Below are 22,262 nucleotides of genomic sequence, written 5' to 3' on the forward strand. Positions count from 1 at the left end.
GGAAGACAATTCCACTTTAATCATCTGCAGATTGAGGAATGAGAAGATATAGCGTTTTCAAGTAATCGGACAATGTCTCACCAGTGTGAACAACTTTGAGCCAAATGAAGCTTCCATACGGAATCAGAACAGTATCGTAATGAATTAACTCTTGCAGGGTTTTTCACGAATGCACATGCTTTGTTTCGCAGTTGTATTTCAAATTCACAAATGCACACGATCTGTTTCACAAATATATAGTTTCTGCAAACTTGTAATATAAATTTTGAAATGCACATGTTCTACTTCACAAATATTATTTTGAGGCACACATGTAATATAAATCCACAGATATTGCAAATTGCTGAATATGCATTTACAAACTGCTTCACTGCTGTGAAACCTCTGTGTATTTGTGAGAGAAATCTGTGTGGTGAATTTTGAGACTGTCCTGACGTTGCGGGTCAACGAACGTCACCATTGGCTAATAAAACTGATTGACAGATTCATCAGCCAATCAGGTGTGTTTGCTTTCAGCCAATCATATGGCTTCTTACATTTTCTCCACACTCTTGTTTGAACACCGCGAATGCGCACACATATCAGTAGCTCTGCATTTGGTTTAAAAGGGTGGATAAAATGTAAGAAGCCATATGATTGGCTGAAAGTAAACACACCTGATTGGCTGATGAATCTGTCAATCAGTTTTATCAGCCAATGGTGACGTTCATTGACCCTCATTTTTTTTTTTTTTTTTAAATCTAAGCACAGTTTGTTTTTACGGAACAATGGCTTTTAGCGCAAAGATTAAAAAAAAAGAAAATTAAGACTGAACATTTCAATATCAAGTAATCTTTATTCACTTCTGTGAGGAAAGGCAGCCAGTCACTTATAAAGCAACGAGACAGCATGTCAGTATGGGCAAAGGGAAAAACTGTGATCACGTCATCATTTCACAAGTGTAACAAAAGGCTCAAAGGCCTAGAGTCCACAACAGAGCTTTATTAGCTAGCACTAGTACAGTACATGCCTGTTTGTAACTAACTCAAGTAACATTTCAGAAACAAAACCAAACATTACGAAATAAGTAACATTTCATTTACAACACATACACAAGTTTTAAATATTTTTTTGTTGAGAATTAGAAAATCATAACAGACATGGAACGGAAAAAGTTGAAATAAGCTTTTGTTCTGTAAGTTCTTTGGTTAGATAAAGAAAAAAAATATATTTTATTCTCCAGTGTTGCTTAAAGTAACAACGTAATATTAATGTAACCAAAAACAAGTAAAGACTAATTTTCAAAATAAGCGTGCTGTAACTCCCTGCATCATACCATTCATTAAATATGCTCGACTGTCATGTACTCACACAGAAACAACTGCTTAGAAATAATGTGCAGGTTTCATTCCACATGCAGTCGACCAGGGAGGAACTGAAGTGGCCCTGAAGCAGCGAACAGAAGGGCCAGCTGTAGTTTTGTTGGAAGGAGGCCTGCCCACTGCTCGCTAGAGGGGAACTGTGAAATAGCAGAGGCCTAAAAAGGGTCCGTGTTCCTGCCTCCCCACTGTGTGCACCCCGAGTCCCAGTCTGTCACAGCCTTTATTCACTAAGTAAGAATAGTTGTGAGTGATTGCTAATTTATCCCATGTAGTGTTGTCATTATCAAGCTGCTCATCGAAACGCTTGTGATATCTTAACAAGCGTCTCTCCCAATTCAAATCACATTCTACCAGGATGTCTTTAGTTCCCTGCTACCATCTTATTGTTTTATTATTTTTAATCAATTTCATGTAAACAAAACAGAAGTCATTTGCAACATTTTTTTTATGTGAAAAAATTATAAAAAGTCAAAAATGATTCCAGCTACCTGAACTCTTTCTACGCGAGAACCATTGCCAACTATTCATCAGTAACTTGGCACCTGCCTTGACCTCATGTTGGCTCCTCCCACGTCAGGGGCCACGCGTGAGCCAAGCTCAGGTTCCTCTGGCAGCGGCCGTCCCACTAGGAGGAGGCTGACGTCTCCATTGTGGACAGGATACGCACCACCTCGGCTCTCTGTGTGGGGGAGATGTGCTGGGTCATGTGCACAATGGAATCCATGGCAACCTCTGGATTGACTTGAACAAGGCTGAGAGGATAAAAAAAAAAGGTGGGGGAAGAGGAAAAGTGTTAAAAGAAAGCACTGGAATCTGTTCTCACTACTTGGGGCTGCACTTAATATATACAATATAATTAGGGAGAGGTGCTGAAACATAACTTCACTGGATTTTAAAGATTGTTAAATATTGAGTACACAAGAAAATACCCAAATGTATACGATATCGGGGCATTTTATAAGTATGCACGGTGGGCACACTAGTCATACTCAACCGCCCCATGATGCATTGTGAGCGGAAAGTCCTGGGACCGGCTTCAAGCAAAAAGTCAAACATCCTCTTTTCATAACAAAAGCATCTCTTCTTGTCTTCTATTCATTTTTTTTTGTAAATAGGGCTCTTATTTTGAAGTTAACCGGAAGTTTAGTCAGTTGTACAATGGCAGGTCTTCGAAAACCTCCGAAATGTTGACATGAAATGCGTTTTATGGATCAAAGGACCACATGTTGAGATTCTACTTGGTCACTTTCTCAGTTAAAATGTTTTCAGAACTTTCAAAGGTGGCGAATTAATGGAGATATTAAGCCTCAGTGTGCTTCTGGTTTTTGTCGTCGTAGTTTCCAAATGGATCTTGGGAGACTTAAAACTATACTTCAGTGGGAACAGTCCATCGAATAATATGTAGTAGACAGTATATACTCATTGAGTGTGTAGTGTGCAGTACGTTAGTATGCTATTTCAAACACAGCCAAAGTGTAGGCCTTATAGATCAATAACTCAAAGATTAATTGCTAAAAAAATTATGCAAAAGGACAAATTTGAAGCTTTAAAAGTTTGTTTTGATCTCCACTGTAAACACTCTCTTATTGACTTTGTGGGAAAGTAAATACCAGTAAGAATGAAGCAAAAATATTTCTATGCATCCGTCTGCGAGACTCCACATCCCACAATGTCAATAAGAGAGTGTTTGCAGTGGAGATCAAAACTAACTTTTGAGCGGCAATTTCAGGCTTTTACATATATGTATTTTAGCAATTTATCTTCGATTTATTGGCATATCATCCTGTCCAGCTTTATATTATTTATTATTTATTTATTAATAATTATAAATAATGACTTAGCACAAAGTAGATTGAGAAGATGGTTCAAGACATTGATGAGTCAAATGAATAAAACAATAAAACACAATAAAAGCATCAAATATCTATTGTCTCTTGTATATTTCGATGATTTTAATTCATGGCTTCGCATTGCTTTAACTTTTTATGATCACCTGCGAATCTGCTTGAGGATGTGATCTCTGCGGATGTACTTGATGTTCTCATCGATAACGGAGCGAGCGCCCTCTTCTTCAGCAAGGTGCTTCTCCAGCCATCTGACCACCTCTTCATTATTATCCCATAGATAGGCCTACAATCATAAAGAGAGAAGGAGAATCATATCAAACTGTACTACAATGCAGCGCTGAAATCTTCTTTTATGCCTGTTGGAATAACGATGATGACAACACCATGAAGGTGATGAAGGGGCACAAAGTTGGACCTAAAGTCTTGTTGAATGGACCTTAGAAGAAAATTAGTATTCATGACTGTTGGCATTTCTGATCCCAAACAAAGCAAAGCTGCAGGGCTTAGCAAAGATTTGGGGGTGGAGAGGTTTAATGGGCTTTTGCCTTTATTTTTATGAACAGTCCTGCTTGAAGTCCACAAGAACATTTAATGCCCTTATTAATCATTTTTAATCTGTTTGCTTTTAATTAAGGAACAGCATGTTGCTCTCCTATCAGCATGTGCCAGGGCTGTGATTAATTGCGGCTTAAGACGACCAAACCTGATTAGCGTATTGTATTAGCTAACAAGAGAAGCGGCTTCTTCAGAGATCTCAAACACTGAGATGGCCCCGTCACCCCAGGGCTGGTCCTCTGAGCTGGGGTTTGGATCACAGAGGAACACATGGATCTGTGGGATGTTTCCTTGTGTTGGCTACCTACAGCATTTAATCCTGATGATCTGACAAAAAGGTTCACAAGCAACTACATTACAAACAAACACACACACACAACACCAGGATTTGAGTAAAATAATGTGTTTAGTTAAATGTGCCTCTCAAGAACAAATATAAATTAGCCACAGAACAAAAAAAAGCAGATGAATACTATAAATATTTTCACTTTATAGTAGTAATAGTAAGAATTTTGTAAATTATGTACATATAAGCACATTATTTTATATATTTATTTTAAAACAGTAAATCTCCAGAGTTTGTTTTCTTTGAAGTTGTGAAAAAAATACGTTTCTTTCAAATACCAGTGGCAACATTTGGGTCGCTACGTACTTCAGAAACTCTATTATCTTTAAACTTGTATCAGACATACCATTATTGAATTGAACACATTTTTTTTTATAAACAATTTGCTTATTTTATTGAACTTTGAGACACCTACTGAAATACACGTGATCCTCTGTCTAATTCTGTGCAGTCCCTAAAGTAGACAAACAAAAATGACTTCCAAAAACAAAGCAAAAATCACAGAAAAATATACAAAACGACAACAGAAAGACACACAATGTTCCCAAAAACACACTAAACAACAACAAAAATATACAAAATATCAACACACTAAACCTCTTTGTTCTTTCCTGCTTTTTGTAAACATTGGTCACTATTCTAAATGCTACATGAATGTTGATGTCGCCCTAAGATCAGTTTCTGTGGCCCTTGCTGTGATAAAAAAGTTGCCCATCTCTGCTTTAGACTGAGTAAGACCAACTAGAAATATTTAGTTGTTTTTTTTTTTTTTTTTACCATCACCAGCCTTCCCTATTAGGAAGGGTAAGAAAAGGGAGAATATAAAAAGTGAGGGCAGTGTTACACCTAGGTGAGGGGGAAGGGAACAGGGAAGAGGGAGTCAGGGTAGGAAAATGGAAAGGGTGGGGAAGTGCCGACACTTGTTTTTATTGTTGATTCGTTTGTTTTCTCTGGGGCTTCCTTTGTTTCTGAACAACAGAAAAGTCATTATTCCCTCTTTGTCAAATAGAGTTTACCTTAACGGCGCCTTCGGCCTCCACAAACCATCGGCGCAGCATTGCATGGATCTGCCCGTCAGTCAGCTCGCTATTGGCTTTTAAGATCTTCCTCTTCACCGTCTCCTCCAGAAGCAAACGTCGCAGACGCCAGTAAAAGAACTGACGGGACGTCTGCCACTCCAGGATATCCTGAAATATGCAGAATAAATAAATAACCTACTTAACAATCAACCATTTGCTAGGAAAGGAATCGTAAATAATTAGTTATTAATTTGATAGATATCAAATTCATCTCAATTAGTGAATTACTGCACTGCACTGAAGCTTAAGGCCTTTTCCTTATAGAATCCACCCTAAAATACCTAAAGTGGACATGGACACAGTAGAGTTAACAGTCCTTACCACCATCAGACTGTGTGTAAAAACCTCCCAACAGAAATCCATCTGTAAAGCACCCCTCGAGCCATAGGAGCAGTGTGTGAATGTGTGTGAGCTTGTATGTGAAAGATGGCGCTGTGAACGCACAGAATGAGCCAGGCCTGCCCGAGGCTTCTCTGTAGTTGCTAAGGTGATGGGCCGAGGTCATCAGGAGATAATTGCAGCCTGGTGAGACCAAACATTATTCACTGTGCAGGTGGAGCAGCAGTGGAACCAATGCTCTCCTGTGGCTCTTTCAGCTCATTTACACTTACTGACTGACTCAGTGCCTGCTCAGAGGCTGGTGTCCACGCTTACCGTGATGACGCCCTTTTCCTGCATGCGTCCTGGGGTGTCATGGAGGTCAGCAAACTGCACGGCCACCTGGTGGTAGATGGGTAATAGAAACTCCTCGCGTTCCTTAAGCTTGGTCTCCAACTCTTTTCGATCAGGGGGGCTCAGCTCAGGGGTTCCTTTGGAGTGGGAAAAATATCAACAACAAATATTTCCCCAAAATATGACATTTCCCTTTGCTCTTGGTATGAAAAACATAAACAACTAGAAAAAATGCAAGTAAGGATGCATGTGCTGTTATTTATGGCTGAACCCTCTATGAAATAATGCAGAAGATTTGATGAAAACAGTTGAAATGGATTGAAAAACATGGATATAGACTATAACATGTTGGAAAAGCATTGAAAGTTGAAATGAGCTCAAAAAGTTGCAGAAAGGTAAAAACGGAAAAAGCTAAAGAAAGTAGAATTAAGATGAAAAATATTAACAGGTTAAAGGATCTGAAACATCCAAATAAAAGTAGAAAAAAGGTTAAGAAAGTTGAAAAAAGTAGAAAAATGTAAACATTTTTGGTTAGAGTCGGAATTGCGCCTGCTGGAGGCAAAAAGCAAAATTTTGGAAAATGTGGGAGAAGTTTAAACTAAACGGAAGAGTAATAACTATAATATAAAGGTCACAGATTATCTGTAATTACAATTACAAATAACAATTACATTCAATGCTAACAGAAGCTTAAAAAACAAACAAAAACGATTGGTTGGTCTGTTGTGAAAGAGCCAGTTTTTTTTGTATTCTCAGAGCTTCCCTAAACCTCTCACCGCTGTCAACAATCAGAGATTTATTTCAATTCCAACCTGTAAGCTCTAGAGCGCTCCCCAGTAAACCTCCATTCCACCAGTTTGCCCAAAGCACCAAACCTACGCAGCATCGGACCAAAAGAAAATCAATATTCTGCACAGGACAGACAAGTGAGCTGGTGATTGATCTGAGGCAGTGATTGACACGCCTCCCAAGGGACTGCAGCCAGGACGACACAATCAACACTGAGTAAAGAATGTAGGTGGAAGCACACGTGCACCCCCCTCAAAGGCAGACGAGTCAAAGTGGGAGAAAGATCCAGTAAAGGCTATAATTAGTATTGAAGTGCACTTACCCAATTGTTCGGCCAAGCCCATGTAGACTGGATCGACTCTTCTCATGGTCTTTACCAAGTCCTTCCGGCGAAACTTGATCTCGACGGTTCCTTCGGGCTCCAACACGCCGCCTCTGATGACAAAAAAAATTATGAGTGATCATAGATTTATCAAAGGATTCTTTTGTCTTGGACACTCACCGGCTGTCCTTGTCAGCGTACATCTCCATGTGACGTGGATTGATGGTGGGATCTATCACCACCCAGGAGCCTCCTCTAAGCTCAGCCTGGGGTGGGATATAAACCAGAACCGGCTGCCGGTACTCTCTCAATCCATCAACGATGTAAGCTCCAAACTTCAACACCTGATCATACATATCTAAGAGGAGGATATCATTACAACATGAAAAGAGAACGGGTTCAACTCATGTTGGCTGATTCTTGAAAAAGCAGAGGTACCTTTCATTCCTCCAGAGAAGCCTCTCCAGTTTGCAAACACCATCAGAGGTAACCCTTCACGGTTTAAGTCCTTGATGGCCTGGGCAGTTTTGAAAGCAGAATCTGGGAACCACACCTGCCCTGCCTGCTGGAATGTCTGACACAACGAAGGAAAACACATCACTACATTAGTTTTTCAGCATTTTTTATCAGAATCCGGATCAGGAATCACCACTGGTGGGATCCAATCCAATCAAATCCAACTTTATTTAAAAAGCACCCAGGAAGAGGGGGACAAAGTGCTGTACAAGGTGACAACAGATAAATGAAGTACATACACTATAAGACAAACAATTTCAAATGAAATATAAATAACAGTGTACATAAAAGCAATGCAATAAAAACTATATGCTAAAGTAAAAAGGTGCATTTTTACCTAAAAACAGGCAGAGATGAAGCCTCTCTGATGTGAAATGGCAGTGCGTTCCATAGCTTTGGACTCACAACTGAGATGGGATGTTCTATTGTGGGTAAATCTTACTACTACTTATCTGTGTTAGTATGTCCTATACTGTAATGTTGCACTCCCTGTGGCCATGACCTGTAGCATCTCTCTAAGTACTGTAAATGGCTCCCCACTCAGTGTGCAAACCTCCACCAAGTGCCAAATCTTCTCTTTGTCAGATATTGACGGTTATCTATTCTGGACCACTGATCTTGATCATGGTACCATGATAATTAACACTCTAAAGGCTTGGCAGAAAATTTTATCCCCCTTAATAATGATACAGCAAGTCTAAATTTATGGGCACCCCCATTGTGTTGAAAAACCGTGATGAAATGCGCAATCCGGATACAATCCAGATGAAGAACCAACCCAATGCAACTAAGTTGATTTTAATAAAGATTGGTCAATTACTAACAGATATATGCATTTTCATTTTTCAAAACTGATCCAGAATCAGTATATTGACCTGGATCTCATCCAAAATGTAATGGAATCTTCCATGGCATAAACTCTATCTTTGGTTAAAATGTTGTCAAAATCTGTTAAGTACTTTTGACATAATCCTGCTAATAGACAAAGAGATTAAAGCTGGTGAAAATATTATCTCCTTGTCGGAAGTAAAACACCTTGTTGAAATGATGTATGCAACTATTTGTAATCATGTCTGTTCTTTGCTTTATTTATGTGGATTAGGTGACAATTACCTTTGCATCAGAGTCCAGATTGGCAGGATCTGCTGGGATTGAAAGCTCCACTGACCTGGTTTCCACAGCAACCACTCCAGTAGGTATCCCACCAAGCCTTCAAAGACAATTCACTCAATGTTTAATCTTTCAATTATACTTTGCAGAGGTCATACTTGATTAGTTAGTTTAGGTATTTGATTTGGATCTCACCTGGCTCTGCCTACCACCACGCTCTGAGCCCAGGGGTGCATGATTTCCATGAAAGAGCCTTGGTCAAAGAACCCAGTCTGCCAGGAACCTTTTGGAGCTTTCAGAAGAACAGAGTAAGAACGAAGTGTGAATCACTGACAGGCGGACATGGAAATAACTCAACTCATATCATAATGTATTCTCCAAACTTGGTTCTAAAAGCAAAGCAGCCTTCTAGTGGCAGTCTGAGCCTTTGTATGTTTTCTTGCGTTAGAATCTGTACTCCTGGCAGCAGCAGTGATGGATGACTCCATAAGCACGCTTGCTCAGCTCTTTTCTGCCTGCGCACTCTGAGACACATTCCCAGCCTTAGCCTATGAGGTTACCATTCAATTAAGCCTCGCCACTCATCACTATCAGACGTTGACTAGTTTCCAGCCCAGAGCCTCAAACTCGTTGCTGTCCTAAGCTGTAATTACACTGATGTGGAACCTGCCCAGTCCTGACCCACAGTGTAAACCACAGTGCATCCATTTTAGCGCTTATCTTGCCTCTAGTGCTATGATGCTAGTCTTTACCATTTTTCTTTCTATCAATAACTAATATCTTCCTGGTTGTAATGAATTGTTTCAACCTTTGTTGAACCTTGTGGGATATCAGGCTGATATCATTAACCTTTTTAAATCTAAAACAGATAACACTGGAAATAGTCTGAACTGTATCCAATACGTACTTCTTACGAACTTAATTGTATCAGGTAAGCACATTTTACAACTCAACTTAGAAATAGCACTGGGAATGATTTAGTTGTCAGTCTTATAAAAACAACCATGCCGACATCAATGAAATGAATATTTAATGACAAAGTCATTTGGCCATTAACACTGAGCATTTTGTCAATAATTTGTAATGAATTGAGAATTGTCGCACACACTGCTTACTGCCAAAAAGGCTATTGACATATCTGAATTGTTTGTAATGTTGATCCAGGATGAAATAATGTTGTAATGGTGTCACACAAAGAATAGTATTTAGAAATCTTTAGCTATAAAATGGAAATGAATTGTTCCTATTTTTTAATTGGACAATAAATAACTCAGTGCTTGAACACTCACATTGGCTGGGACGTCCGCCTAACATCCAGCGAGGATCATAAGGACCTTTGGTAGGCACAAAATCTATGTGCCGGTCTATGGGGTCCTTCGCATCCAGGATGGGCACTGGACTGGACTTACACTGCAGAAAGTTAATGAACATGAATATTGAAATATTCAACACAGTAGTTTTAAATACACACAGGATGGGTTTGAACAGGAAAGTTGTGATACTGAACCTTTGGCATGTAGGACAGCCATTGCAAAAGTGCAAAAACTCCTTCAAAGTCATCACAAACAGTACAGTGGGTCACACCGTTGTTGTGCATGATCTGCACACCACCAAGTTGGTTATTGGATGTGTATACTTCCCTGCCCAGCACCTGAAATAATACATACAGTATTAGTGAGTTAGAAAATCTAAAAGAGATACTTTCACTTGCAACCTGATGATGAAACAATGCAAGTATGGCTGGGGGATTAATCAAGTTTTCTATTTTGGCGATATACAAAATGACAATATCAGCTATATCAAGATATATATATATACATACTGTATATATATATATACATACTGTATATATATATATATATATATACTGTATATATATATACATACTGTATATATATATATATATGGCACATATTGTGCAGCTGTTTGTTAATACATGTGTCTGTGTGGCATTTTGTATCATCAATTTTTATCCTGAATTGCTTTCTGGTCAGACTTCTTTTGAATTACAATTATTGAGATTTATAATATTGCATATTGCCATTTTGAGAAAAAATGTCAAGATATGAATTGCGGATCATTTCGCCCACCCCTAAAAGCAAGAAATTTACACCTCTGTTTAACTCAAGTGTGCATCTGTTCAATAAAAGAATGCTTGCACTGTAACTTTGTACTAAGGTTGATGAAGCTCAGGAAAAAGCGTGCAAGGTTACAGCAGATTTATAAACACAGGTGATCATTGATCATCTTCCAGAAATGGCATCATTTAAGTTGACTTTCCTTCAGTTTGGGGTCATCTACAAGTTCTATTCGTTACTTAAAATATAATTATTTCAGTGAGCAAATATCCACATTGTTGTCATGTCAGTTATCTATACCTGTGGGTAGGGCTGGGCAATCTATCAAGATTTCCATTTTGTATCGCCTATATTGATATATATATTTTTTTTCTACAGCTTATTTTGAATTACAATACTTGTTTTATGAGTCGCTGCTTTCACTACTTGTCAGAACAGCATGATAAGTACAGCTAGATGGAATACTTTCTGTGTCCTAACCCAGACCTTCCCCTAAACAAGCCACACTAGTGAACTCACTCACACATGCTGTCCCTTAGAGGATAAAAAGCCTAAAGTGGTGCATATTGTGCAGCTTTTTGTTAATAAATGTGTGTGTGTGGCATTTTGTATTAGCAATCTTAACCCTGAATTGTCTTTCTGGTAAGACTTATTTGAATTTAAATCATTGAGATTTATATATACAGTATATATTATATATATATATTTCCATTTTGAGGAAAAATATCAAGCTATGAGTTTTGGACCATATTGCCCTAAAGGCAAGAGATTATGGTTCTGTTTAACTCAGGTGTGCATCTGTTCAATAAAAAAATGTTTACACTGCAACTTTGTACGAAAAATGCAAGCCTGCAAGGTTACAGCAGATTTATAAACACAGGTGATCATTGATCATCTTCCAGAAATTGCATAATTTAAGTTGACTTTCCTTCAGTTTGGGATCATCTGCAAGTTCTATTCTTTACCAAAAATTAATTTATTTCAATGAGCCAATATCTGCATTGTTGTCATGTCAGTTACCAATGCCTGTAGGTAGACCGAAGAATGTAAATGAGGTCAAATTCTTTTTATCTTCACGTTGCTCTCCAAACCTGAAGCCATAAAAATCCCAGTCCCTGCCCACCCTATTTTCATAAGCCACCCAGAACAGGTGGCAGGGCCCTGACGTGGCTCCATAAAAATCAGAGAGGAGCTCAATCTCTACCCTCAGCTCTCACCTTTTCAGCCATCATTTACTTTCTTTATTACCATTAATGGCTATGTATCTGGCTACAAATCTAGGGCACTCTCCTAAAGCTGTCAGCCGAGCCAGCAGCCCCAAGAAACATTGCAGTCACCTTGACATACACAAAACCCCAGCGCCTCCGGCCAGAGCCTGTTTCATTAAGATTCCACGGCACTGGGAGGACGAGGAACAGGAGGAGGAACAGGAGAGGGAGAAAACGAGGGGCCAAATGGTAGTAACAGCTCACTGGGGTATTTGTGCAAGTAGTTACGATCCAGTCCCCATGAAAATATGAACGATTTCCAGCAGCTAATGAAATGATGATCTCTGGGTGGCAGCCTCCTGCTCTCCATTAAGCTTCAATATAAGCAGGAAACCACATGATGAATGAGCATATAGGAGTAGTACTCTTTCTGATACTGCAACATCAACTCTCTTCTACACTATTTAAAACACACAGATTTACATGAAAACGATGCCTGTTTTGTAATATATTGTAAAATCAATACATCTTTGTACTATGAATATTTGTCCGTCTCCATTTCAATGATTCTGCTTCACAAATGAGTTAAATAATAAGGTCATCTAAAAACAAGTGAGCTTCCATTAAAAAGATAGGCCATCACTGTGCCATTTGCATGGGCTGTCATGTTGCGGTCTGTCATGTCATATAAAATGAAGTCATCTTAATTCACAGACAAGGACTGGGTATGGAAAAAAGACAGGAGAGGGTGGTGGAGCGTGCAGTAGCACACATCCACCCCTCTCCCCTCCCCCCACACATACCAATCAACTGTATGCACAAAACAATCTGCATCAGCAAAACTTTTCATTTTGATTAAAAACAAATGATATGTGTGTCCTGCACTGCAGCCTCCGGCATGTCACTTTATTTCTATGCAAATATAAATTCAGCGCTCGCTTTCAATTATTCCGCCCTGACTGGCAGGCTGAACAGGCTTGGATAGGAAAGACAATCCTGGTTAAACAGAGTCAGGAAAGAGGGAATTGCAAAATAGTGACTTTTTAAAAAATGTGTAGTTAAACAGCAGTGTAACTTCCAGCAAACCAGCAATAATAGGGTATATACAGCAATCCTGGCATTCATTTCAAGACTTTTTAATGACCTTCCATAAAAGCCCTTAAGACCTCATCTCTACTTCAAGCTACCATTAGCAGCAACACATCAACACATCCTTAACTAACTACACGTTTGGGGTTTGCACCAAATCTATAGAGCACAAACATACAACAGAACTCAAAGAATACATTAAACCAGCCCTTCTGAAATACGCACGATGCCAGGGGGGTGGGAGTTGTGTACTGGATTGCTAGTGTTTCTGTACTAGAGTAAAGGGTAATTGCATATCCACTACTATAGGGGGCAGTGGCGCTCTCGTGTGTGAGTGTGCGCTCTATTAGAGATCATAGAGCACGGGTTCACAAATTTTCCGAGGAGCATCCAGCTGCAGCCCTGGAGCAGAAGCCCGACGTGATACAAGCCTCTTGCTTGATGGAAGTGCTCCTGGCATAACGGATGTGACGTAGAATACCAGTAACCCTATCCACTGTTCTGGCAAATTTGGAACTTTGCAATACTCACATTTCTTTTTTACTAACCCAGAGGCTTGTGTCAGTCAGGGGCTTCCACTCAGAGGCTAAAGCAGGATACTATTGAACTTTTCAGCCCACGACACCCAATATATATTCTCTTTGCCCTCGAGTGTAACCCGTACGCTCCGTAAACATTGAACCCGCCTTCCTGCTGAGTACCTGGGGGGCGCGTCGGACGAGGTGACGGTAAACCGGGCCATAGCCTGGCTGGGGGCGGTGCCCAAGCAGCCCCATGAACGCCGGCGCATCCCCCACGAGCGAGCCTGTCGCTTGTTCTCGTTCATTTCATTTCCTCGTGGCAGTTCTTTCATGACTGACACATCACTAGTGCACCAGTAACCAACACACGCTCAGTCAGAGACTAGGACAGTTGACCGTTTGTGACACTCCTTACACATATTCGGCATGTCCACGCGCATCCTTGTGCACAATGATGGTACCACATTTGAATCTGAGTCAAGAAAATGTAATACCTCAAAATTATGATTAAGACTTTTTAATACTTTTTTAAGGGCCTAAATTTCCCAACATTTGATTTATCAATCTCCCCCTCAGCCCTCCCAGTGTCTGGCCTGGGCCCCTCAGTTCACCTGGGCGCCGAACTCCAGGTTGAAACTATTATTTCTCCCCCTTTCTTAGGTTTTTTTCCCCTCTGTTCTCTCAATTTTATTATATCTATTTTGTATACATACTGTATACCGTTCCTTTCCCCCGCGTATTTGTCCATTAATAACTTATTATTGTCTCCTCCCCTGACCCCCTCATAGCAGACTACTAGTACTATAATTATTATATTATCGCACACGCACCCACATGCACACTGTATTATAATATGTACAATTTGTAAGCAACCTGTTTGTCCCCCTCTATTTTTTCTTTAATTGTCTCTGTCTTTGTGTTGTATGTAGTAAAACAAAAAAAATAAAGATAAAAAATTAATTAAAAGAAAAAGAAAAATTCATGCCACTCAAAAAAAAACGTAACATTTAGTACTTCTTAAGTCCTCGCGAACACCCTGAATAAAGTGGAGAAAAGTCAAGATAATGTATAATACAACAATCAATTGAGTAAATTCAGAGATTGCTTAGGTGACCATTTCTCATTTAAATACATACAAATCCATCTTCCCTTAGTTTAAATACAAATATGTGTAGTTAGTCATGTCACCTTGTTTAATGCTCCTGCTCCCGTAAGGATGATGTGAGAGTTGTCGACTTGAATGGTTCTCTGTCCAAGCCTCACCAGATAGGCACCGATACCGATGGCTCTACATGTGACCTAAAGACAAGACAAAGAATCTTTACGCATCACATATGAGCGGAGCCTCATACAAAAATACACCGTCAGCTCATCAGCTGTTCGGTTGTGTGATCTCTCAAGATCACCTGAATGCACAGCTCAAGGCTGAGATTATGGAGGCAAGTGCATGCTTTCGTCTTACCAGATTCATGGTGATGATCTCCTCGTAAGCCAGGGAGGATTCCCCAGCAATCATTCCAGAGCCTTTCAAATTCTCCACACCCAATCCCTCATCTTTTCCTATAATGTCAGTGATCTTGTACCTGCATGACAACACATACACAAGTCACAAATCCTCAGAACTTCGGTTCATTTTTAGAAAATCCAAAAGAAGGGTTTAATATTTTACCTGTGCGCACAGAAAAGGAGCCACATTTTTTTTTTAAATACTGAAAGTTATATTAAAAAAGTACCTGGACTCTCCCTCATCTTCTATGTGCTCACAATGCACAGAGTTCAGAGCAGAGACCTTCTTGTAATCCTGAGGCGTGAGGTAGAGATACTTGAAACCCTGCAGGGAATAAAGGAACGACAGCTTCAACATGATAAATGAGGTTAACAGTGTAAAGAGCTGAGAATAGCATCTAAAAATGCATTGGATGAAAAAAACAATAAGCATAAAATGCTTTGAAAACACTGATATGTGAATTCCAATGACCTATTATCAAAAACAATTATAAATAAACACTTATTGTGCAATGCTGACATATTCATGGGCCTTTCACAGCAGTATTGTCAGGCTGGCTGACCTTGTAAGGATCGACTGGATCTTGCCAGGCAACGTGGAACATGTGCCGGATCTCCTCTGCCAGGCCGATGCGGGCGCCGCTGTTGGCTGCGATGTAGATTCGAGGGATGCCGCTCTCTCGTGCCATCTCTGAGGCTCGCAGGAAGAGCATGTCCTCCTGCGGCCCGAACGAACCGATCTTGTGTGTGATGTCATTGCTTATGACGATGATCTCGCGCCCTGCTGGATATTCTGGCGTACGCAGGGACATCCGCCATGCCACCATGCCAATCTGGTCCAAGGAAAAAAAAATGTGCAAAACATAAGAAACAGAAACCTCTATGTATAATTTAGAACATTTCAACCCGACATGCACTGATTTGCTTATTTACATTAAACACGTTTTTCTCTGTGTTGATTACAATAAAATGAAGCTTTCAAGTGCTGCATTAGAAACTGTAAAAGGGAAAAATAAATTTAAAAAAGGGGAGGGGGAAAACTTGTAAGGGAGAAAAAGAAATCAAAATAAAAGGGAATTTGTAACCAGACAAAGCTGATTTGTGACGAGGAATTATGATTAGTTATAAAGTCTGTATTTGTGTATGTAAAATACAAAGACATCATACCTCATTACCCCCTGGTAGTCGGTTCATTTGCACCAGTTGACCTTGGGCATCGAGAACCAGCTCAGTAAAGGTGAGCAGCTCAGAGGGCAGAGGGCAATTGGGTAATTTAGCAAAGCTCTGAGTAGAGTGCCACAACTTTTTCAGGGCCTAGAAGTTTGTCAAGAAAAACAATAACATTATGTGATGTTTATTACATGTCAATAGATGCAAAGCTTCTCAAAACATTTTGCTGATTTTCTGAGTTTCACCTGTCGGAACATTTCTGGAAAGTCGTAGACATAGGTGGTTCCCAGAGACTGAGCCTGGAAGCGCTTGGACTGCAGCAGGTCCTTGGTAACGTAGGGTGTATTAATGAGCATGCCGTGCAACGGGCCTTGCTTGTCTCCATAGGCTTGGAACATAATCTGGAAAACGAGATCAGGAAGTTACATCACAGGCCAAGTGGCTTCTGCAAAAGCCTTGGCGTTAGGATGAGTGGAATCATGATTGTGAAGATGACAGTTGGGACATCCAACACACTTCGATCTAAAAGAAAATCTGAAATTATTACCAATTGTTCCTTAATTATTCAATAGGCGCACATTTCTTTTTTTGTTTGATCGGATGAATACTTTTTGAGATACGGACAATTTAGCGAGAGGGTTATGTGTTTTTTTGGGCTTGTAGCTTGCCTCTGTGTCTTATAATCAGTTGTTGTTTATTAGTTTTTCACTAGTACCATAAAAAATATTTTCTCTTTTTTTTCCTAACTCATACTTTGTGATGTACAGCTTCTCGTGATGAAAGCATATGGTTGCTTCAAACCTGGTATAGTGATCCAAAAGAACAATTTGCAAGGCTAGCAGCCACGATGATTACTTGACAAACACAAAGTTCAAAACGGACTAAAATATATATGCATTTTATATATGACCATATTTCTCAAACTGATGAGCAGCCCCTTCCTTTTTTTTTGTACCTAATTATTATAGCCGTGAAATTGATTTCTGAAATTTGGTAAAATCTTGGGAAGAACAACTGATACGAAGTTAAATTAGAATAGCTAAGAGATACAGCAGAAAAGAAATCTCCAGAAAACCAATAGTATATTTTAGAAATTAAAATTCCCTACATATATTTTTGTGGTTGGAATTGATTTCTTAAATTATGTTTGCTTATCAAAAAATTATATAAAATTATCACCCCCCCTAAAAAAAAAAAAAAAAATCAAATGTAGAACATGAGACATTTGTTCCTAATTAATATGTTTTCAAAATAAATGTTTTTCTCATGCAATTTTTTTTATATTACGAGTAAAAAACTAATGAACAATAAATGATTATAAAACAGAGGCAAGATACAATGGAATCGTAAAGGATTTTTAATATTCGCTAGTGGTGAAATAACCCAAAGTTGGGGTCCAAAATAAAAATTAAGTTGCATGAAAAAAAATTATGTCCCAAGAAAGAGTAACCTTTATACTATAAATTACAGTAGAGATCAGATGTTTTCTTACAATCCCACATGCAGTTATAGGGGCCAATGAAAATAGTAAAAAATATATTTTTTTCAGATTTCATGAAACCGTCACCCAAGAACCAATGCATATATCTGACTAATCATCAGTGATGTGAACAGTTTATGTACATAGCTCAAAGCTGATTAAATTACAGGGAGCTGAGAGATATGCAAAGTTGTTTACTGAAGGCAAACATGTTCGAGCCTGAAACCCAGGCAAACTTTTTTCCAATTTTTAGAGGCTGACATGTCCACCAGATAGAATATACAAAAAATATCAGCTATACATCCTGAGAGAGTAGGTGGAGCTGAATTATTATACCAAATGTCAGTTTCCTATGTGTTGTATAGCTCCCGAGATATCGGAAGCTGAAAATGGAAGAAAATAAGGACGAGCAAAAATCGACACACACACCCTCACTATATTTGGCTACATCTCCAAAGGCATTCATCCGAACCAACTAAAAATTTAAAGTGTGCCTATTGAATGATCACGGAACAATTGCAAAGTACGTGGACTACAATGAAATGCCATGGAATGACCCATTTATAATGGTCACTACCTCATAATTGACAAAACATTAAAATATAAATAAAAAATAGTTAAATATACTTTAAGACAAGCTTTTAATGTAACCACTATCTGGGCATGCATTTCCAGCTGAACAGATGGTGGTGATGATGGTTTGGATGAATGAATGGGCAGGACAATGAAATCTTACCAGATTTGCTTCAGGCAGAAACATACTACACCAATTGTCCCTGAGGCGAAGGGTGTTTCAACTCCAAATTAATAAACTGTACAAATATTAGTAATTTCTAGGATAACCTTTTCAAATCAAACACTGCATTTGTGGGAGCTGAGGCCCCTGAATGGAGTCTAAGCCTTTTGCTTATGACCAGACAATAAATAGATGAAATGGAGGATGTATGAGTGCCCCACCTGTCGATCTTTGGGCCCCACCTGTCCCGTTCGGGAATCAGTGACCTCCTTGTACAGGCTGATGTCCAGGTAGTAGCCCGACTCATTGGTAAGAAACAGGCGGATGGGGATTTGCTTTCCCGTCGGAGTAAGGCGGATGTTAATTTTCAGCTCAGCTTGCAGGACGCGTAGCTTCCACAGGCGGCTGCCATAGCGCATCACCATGGAGCGTACGGATTCTTCGATCTGAGGCGTATAAAGCAAGATTGATTAGAAAACACACTCAAATTACAAAAAATATCCACTTTGCATTAGATCAGTTGTTGAAATTTGTCCATGAATTTTACCCAGGGTTCCTAGAGCTTCAGTCAAATTGAATTCAAGACTTTTTAATTTCATCTGAAATTCAATTTAGTATCAACTTCACAGTAAACACAATTGGGAAAAAAAAAAAAAAACTAAAAAGTCACACCAATTACATAGGTTAGGGTTTTTTTTTTCAGTGTCTAGTGCAGATGTGCAACTAGCGGCCCCCAAAGAAAACACACAAAAAAACAGACTAAAATACATAAATTCACTCCAAAAAAACGCAAGATGACTACAAAAATAACCAGACATCTACAAAACAACAACAAAAACACAAAAAATAAAAACCATTATGAAAAACCAGTGAAAAAAAATCTTTGTTTACATTTCCCCATGTTGAAAATTGCTACAAGCATGACGCGCATCTGCATGTCACTGTTTTGTTGCTGGTTCTGCTGTTGTGACTGTACAAAGTTACGGAAATTATATGTATTTTTGAAAAACAAATGCTACCATTTATTTTAAAATGTGATACTAATTACAATCATAAAATCATACTTATGTGTTCAAATGTCAGACTTTTGAAAAATTAATTTAAGACATTTTAATGACAATTAAGGCCTTATTTTTTGATTCATGAATTTAATGCCTTTTAAGACTTTAAGGATCCGCGGGAACCCTGTTTACCTATCCTGTTGAGGAATGATATATAATAAAAAATAAAAGAAATCTGTAAGCACACAATCAAACATCTTATTCAGTAAAATCACTCGATTTATTTAATTAATTAGCCGAATGCTGAACTTGAGGGAGTCAGAGTCTTAAATAATTCTCCAAGTCTTCTATATTTTGTTTTCATGTTTTATCAAAGCTGAAGATCCACTACGTGGTGGAAAAGGGCATCAAGCAAGATCGGCTAGTTTGGCTAGCCCAAAAAAAATGTAGCTCTCACCATATTTTTGCTTTTTCAGATTAAGATTGTTTTTCTTTCCCCACTACAGATTAGTTTTACAGCAGCCAATGTAAAATTTGTTCCATGCATGGAGGCTCCTGACTCCTGCTCTATTTATATTCTAGTTTCCAATGTTTTAATGCCATTTTTTATTCTTTCATTATCTATTTTTTATTCATGTACCCCCTATGATAATTTGCGTACCGCACTTTGGGAACCTGGGTATTAGATGATGCGTTTCACAAACCTTTGATGGATCCATGATGACTGTTGGAACAAAGTTGAGGAAGATGTGGTTACAATCAGTTCGTACAGTTGTGTTGTTAAAAGCGACCTCCAGTTCATCCATGGCTTCCAGCAGCAGACGCTCGGCTTCATTGTGAAGATATTCAAAGGAGGCTTCCTGTTAATAAAGCATGGGGGGGAAATAATCACACACGGGAAAGAGTACATCATTTCATTTGATTGTTTTATTTCTTAAGTGATTTTATCATCATACCTTTGTTACCAAATCCGAGTGCCGTATGATAGCTCTGACAAAAAAGCGGTAATCCGTCACCTCTGTGCCCACCTCCACACGGGCTGCACCCAAATACAAGTGCATCTTGTGGTTGGCGCACGGAATGGCGGTTAAGGCAAAATTGCGCATGCGGTTGAGCTCCAACTGGAACGCCAGTGCCGGCTCCAAATGACGGTAGATCCTGTCTTCTTCAAACTATCAAAGCGCAGAGGATTTGAAGTCACAAATCGCCACATTTCACATTAAAGTTCCTAATTAGTTGGTTCCAGAGCTTTCTCTCTAACACTTTGACTTTCCGGTAAGGTCTCACTGCCAAATGATCAAAACAGGCAATTTTACAAGCACTGATTTGGGATGAGTAAAGAGTATATTACCACACTGTATTAAGTAAATGAAATCATGGGCATTCTCAGAAGCTGTTAATGGGTCTCATTTCTCTTAAATGGGGGGACATAATTAAGGAGTTCATTACTTTAATGAGTTTTAATGGTGGTTTTAATGGTGTCATTGTAGTGAAACTATAAGGGAAGGAAGAGAAACTGTCCCTGAATGTGATTGAATGAGATTAAGCATTCAATGGTTGGGGGTTGTGGTCAGTGATATGTGGGGGGTCAATTTAATCTACATTATGATATGCTGTATGATGAAGATTAAAGTGAAGACAATCTATATAATAATCCATATAAATTACCAGATAGAAAGAAGAGGATTTTAGTTGTAGTATACATTTTCATATACAGTACATGTATTGATTGCCATGTGATTTCTGTCTGTACATAACTATAGTATTTCATTGCATTTAAACTCAATTAACAGCAGCAGTTGTGATGCTTCATCTTTCCCAGCCAACACTGCTGAAAAATCAGAAAATAAAACCAACAAAATCTAAATTTCAAGCTCACTTTTTTAAAGCTGATATACAGAGTTTCTGAGAAATGTCTCGATGGCCCGCCCTAAGCAGCCTCACTTCCTCCTACTGCCTCTGCCAATCTACCAGAAGCCACACCTCTACTTTTCTGCATGCGCATCGCGGAACATAAGGTCGCATCGGGTCGCATTGATATAGGTCTATGGGTCAGGTGAGAGCCAAAATCATATTAACCTGTTTACTGTTGTGACGTGCGGTCTTGTTTTCGAGCACAGTTCCGCATTCACTTTGATTGACAGTCTCCGCTACAGGAAGTTGTGCGATGACGGCTCTCGTTTCCATTTGTATAGGGGTCTACAGGAAAAAGGCGGGACTTATATACATTAATGTATATACCGGCGGTAGACCATAGTAAAAGACTAGTTAGGTATTTTTTCGCATTTCAAAAGAATCATAAATAAACGTCAATTTCTCAGAAACTCCGGATATCAGCTTTAACGCTCAGGTATCAAAATGACCCCTTTTATCAATGCAAGCTGCTCTTCCTGGTTCTGCCGCTCCTTAAATCTGTGTCTGCTGTTGGTGGATAAGCAGTTTGATCTTCTCAATGCAGAGGTTTTCCTGTTTGCCTACCGACATTTCACTTGACAAGACTGAACCCAAAGATATCACTAGTGAATGACCTTGGCTGGCAGGTGACATATGAAATAATGGGTGAATAAAACAGAGCAGATTGAGAACACAATGAAGAATAAAATTGTTTAACATAATTAGGACGGACATAAGGTTTACCTTGTCTCTGGCACGGAAAGTGAAGAATTTGGGGAATTCTCTCTGTGTGGAAAAAAAAGGAGAGAATTAACAGCACATAAGAGTCACGTTACAATTACTAATAGTGTATTAGACAATGAATGAGTTTGACAATAGAAAACAAACACAGGCAGTGATACTAATTTAAGAATTGCACAAGATGTAAAAAGCAGAGTCTAAATGAACTCAAACCAGGGTTGGGTCAATTATAATTGTAATCG

The 22,262-nt window shown here is 39.0% G+C and overlaps 1 protein-coding gene across 10 annotated transcripts in view; it reads right to left on the minus strand.

The window, feature by feature from the left end:
• Positions 1–815: 815 nt before the first annotated feature.
• The window catches only part of acaca (acetyl-CoA carboxylase alpha), a 50,618-nt gene continuing 29,171 nt past the window's right edge, over positions 816–22,262 (minus strand). For 6 of the 10 annotated variants that reach the window (XM_028465803.1, XM_028465802.1, XM_028465811.1 and 3 more), the window contains 21 exons: positions 22,024–22,065; positions 20,343–20,558; positions 20,091–20,246; positions 18,607–18,831; positions 16,415–16,570; positions 16,167–16,313; positions 15,563–15,832; positions 15,227–15,324; positions 14,956–15,076; positions 14,682–14,792; positions 10,105–10,248; positions 9,887–10,007; positions 8,793–8,889; positions 8,601–8,697; positions 7,410–7,545; positions 7,152–7,329; positions 6,972–7,084; positions 5,843–5,997; positions 5,126–5,296; positions 3,355–3,491; positions 816–2,113 (listed from right to left, as the gene is read on the minus strand). In XM_028465803.1, the coding sequence (XP_028321604.1) occupies positions 1,987–2,113; positions 3,355–3,491; positions 5,126–5,296; positions 5,843–5,997; positions 6,972–7,084; positions 7,152–7,329; positions 7,410–7,545; positions 8,601–8,697; positions 8,793–8,889; positions 9,887–10,007; positions 10,105–10,248; positions 14,682–14,792; positions 14,956–15,076; positions 15,227–15,324; positions 15,563–15,832; positions 16,167–16,313; positions 16,415–16,570; positions 18,607–18,831; positions 20,091–20,246; positions 20,343–20,558; positions 22,024–22,065 (3,018 nt within the window). In that variant the 3' untranslated portion in view covers positions 816–1,986. The remainder of the gene's footprint in view (positions 2,114–3,354; positions 3,492–5,125; positions 5,297–5,842; positions 5,998–6,971; positions 7,085–7,151; positions 7,330–7,409; positions 7,546–8,600; positions 8,698–8,792; positions 8,890–9,886; positions 10,008–10,104; positions 10,249–14,681; positions 14,793–14,955; positions 15,077–15,226; positions 15,325–15,562; positions 15,833–16,166; positions 16,314–16,414; positions 16,571–18,606; positions 18,832–20,090; positions 20,247–20,342; positions 20,559–22,023; positions 22,066–22,262) is intronic. The other 4 variants (XM_028465804.1, XM_028465812.1, XM_028465809.1 and 1 more) reach the window with 1 other exon arrangement.

Source organism: Gouania willdenowi, chromosome 14, assembly GCF_900634775.1.
Source record: "Gouania willdenowi chromosome 14, fGouWil2.1, whole genome shotgun sequence".
In the NCBI taxonomy this organism is placed as follows: Eukaryota; Metazoa; Chordata; class Actinopteri; order Blenniiformes; family Gobiesocidae; genus Gouania; species Gouania willdenowi.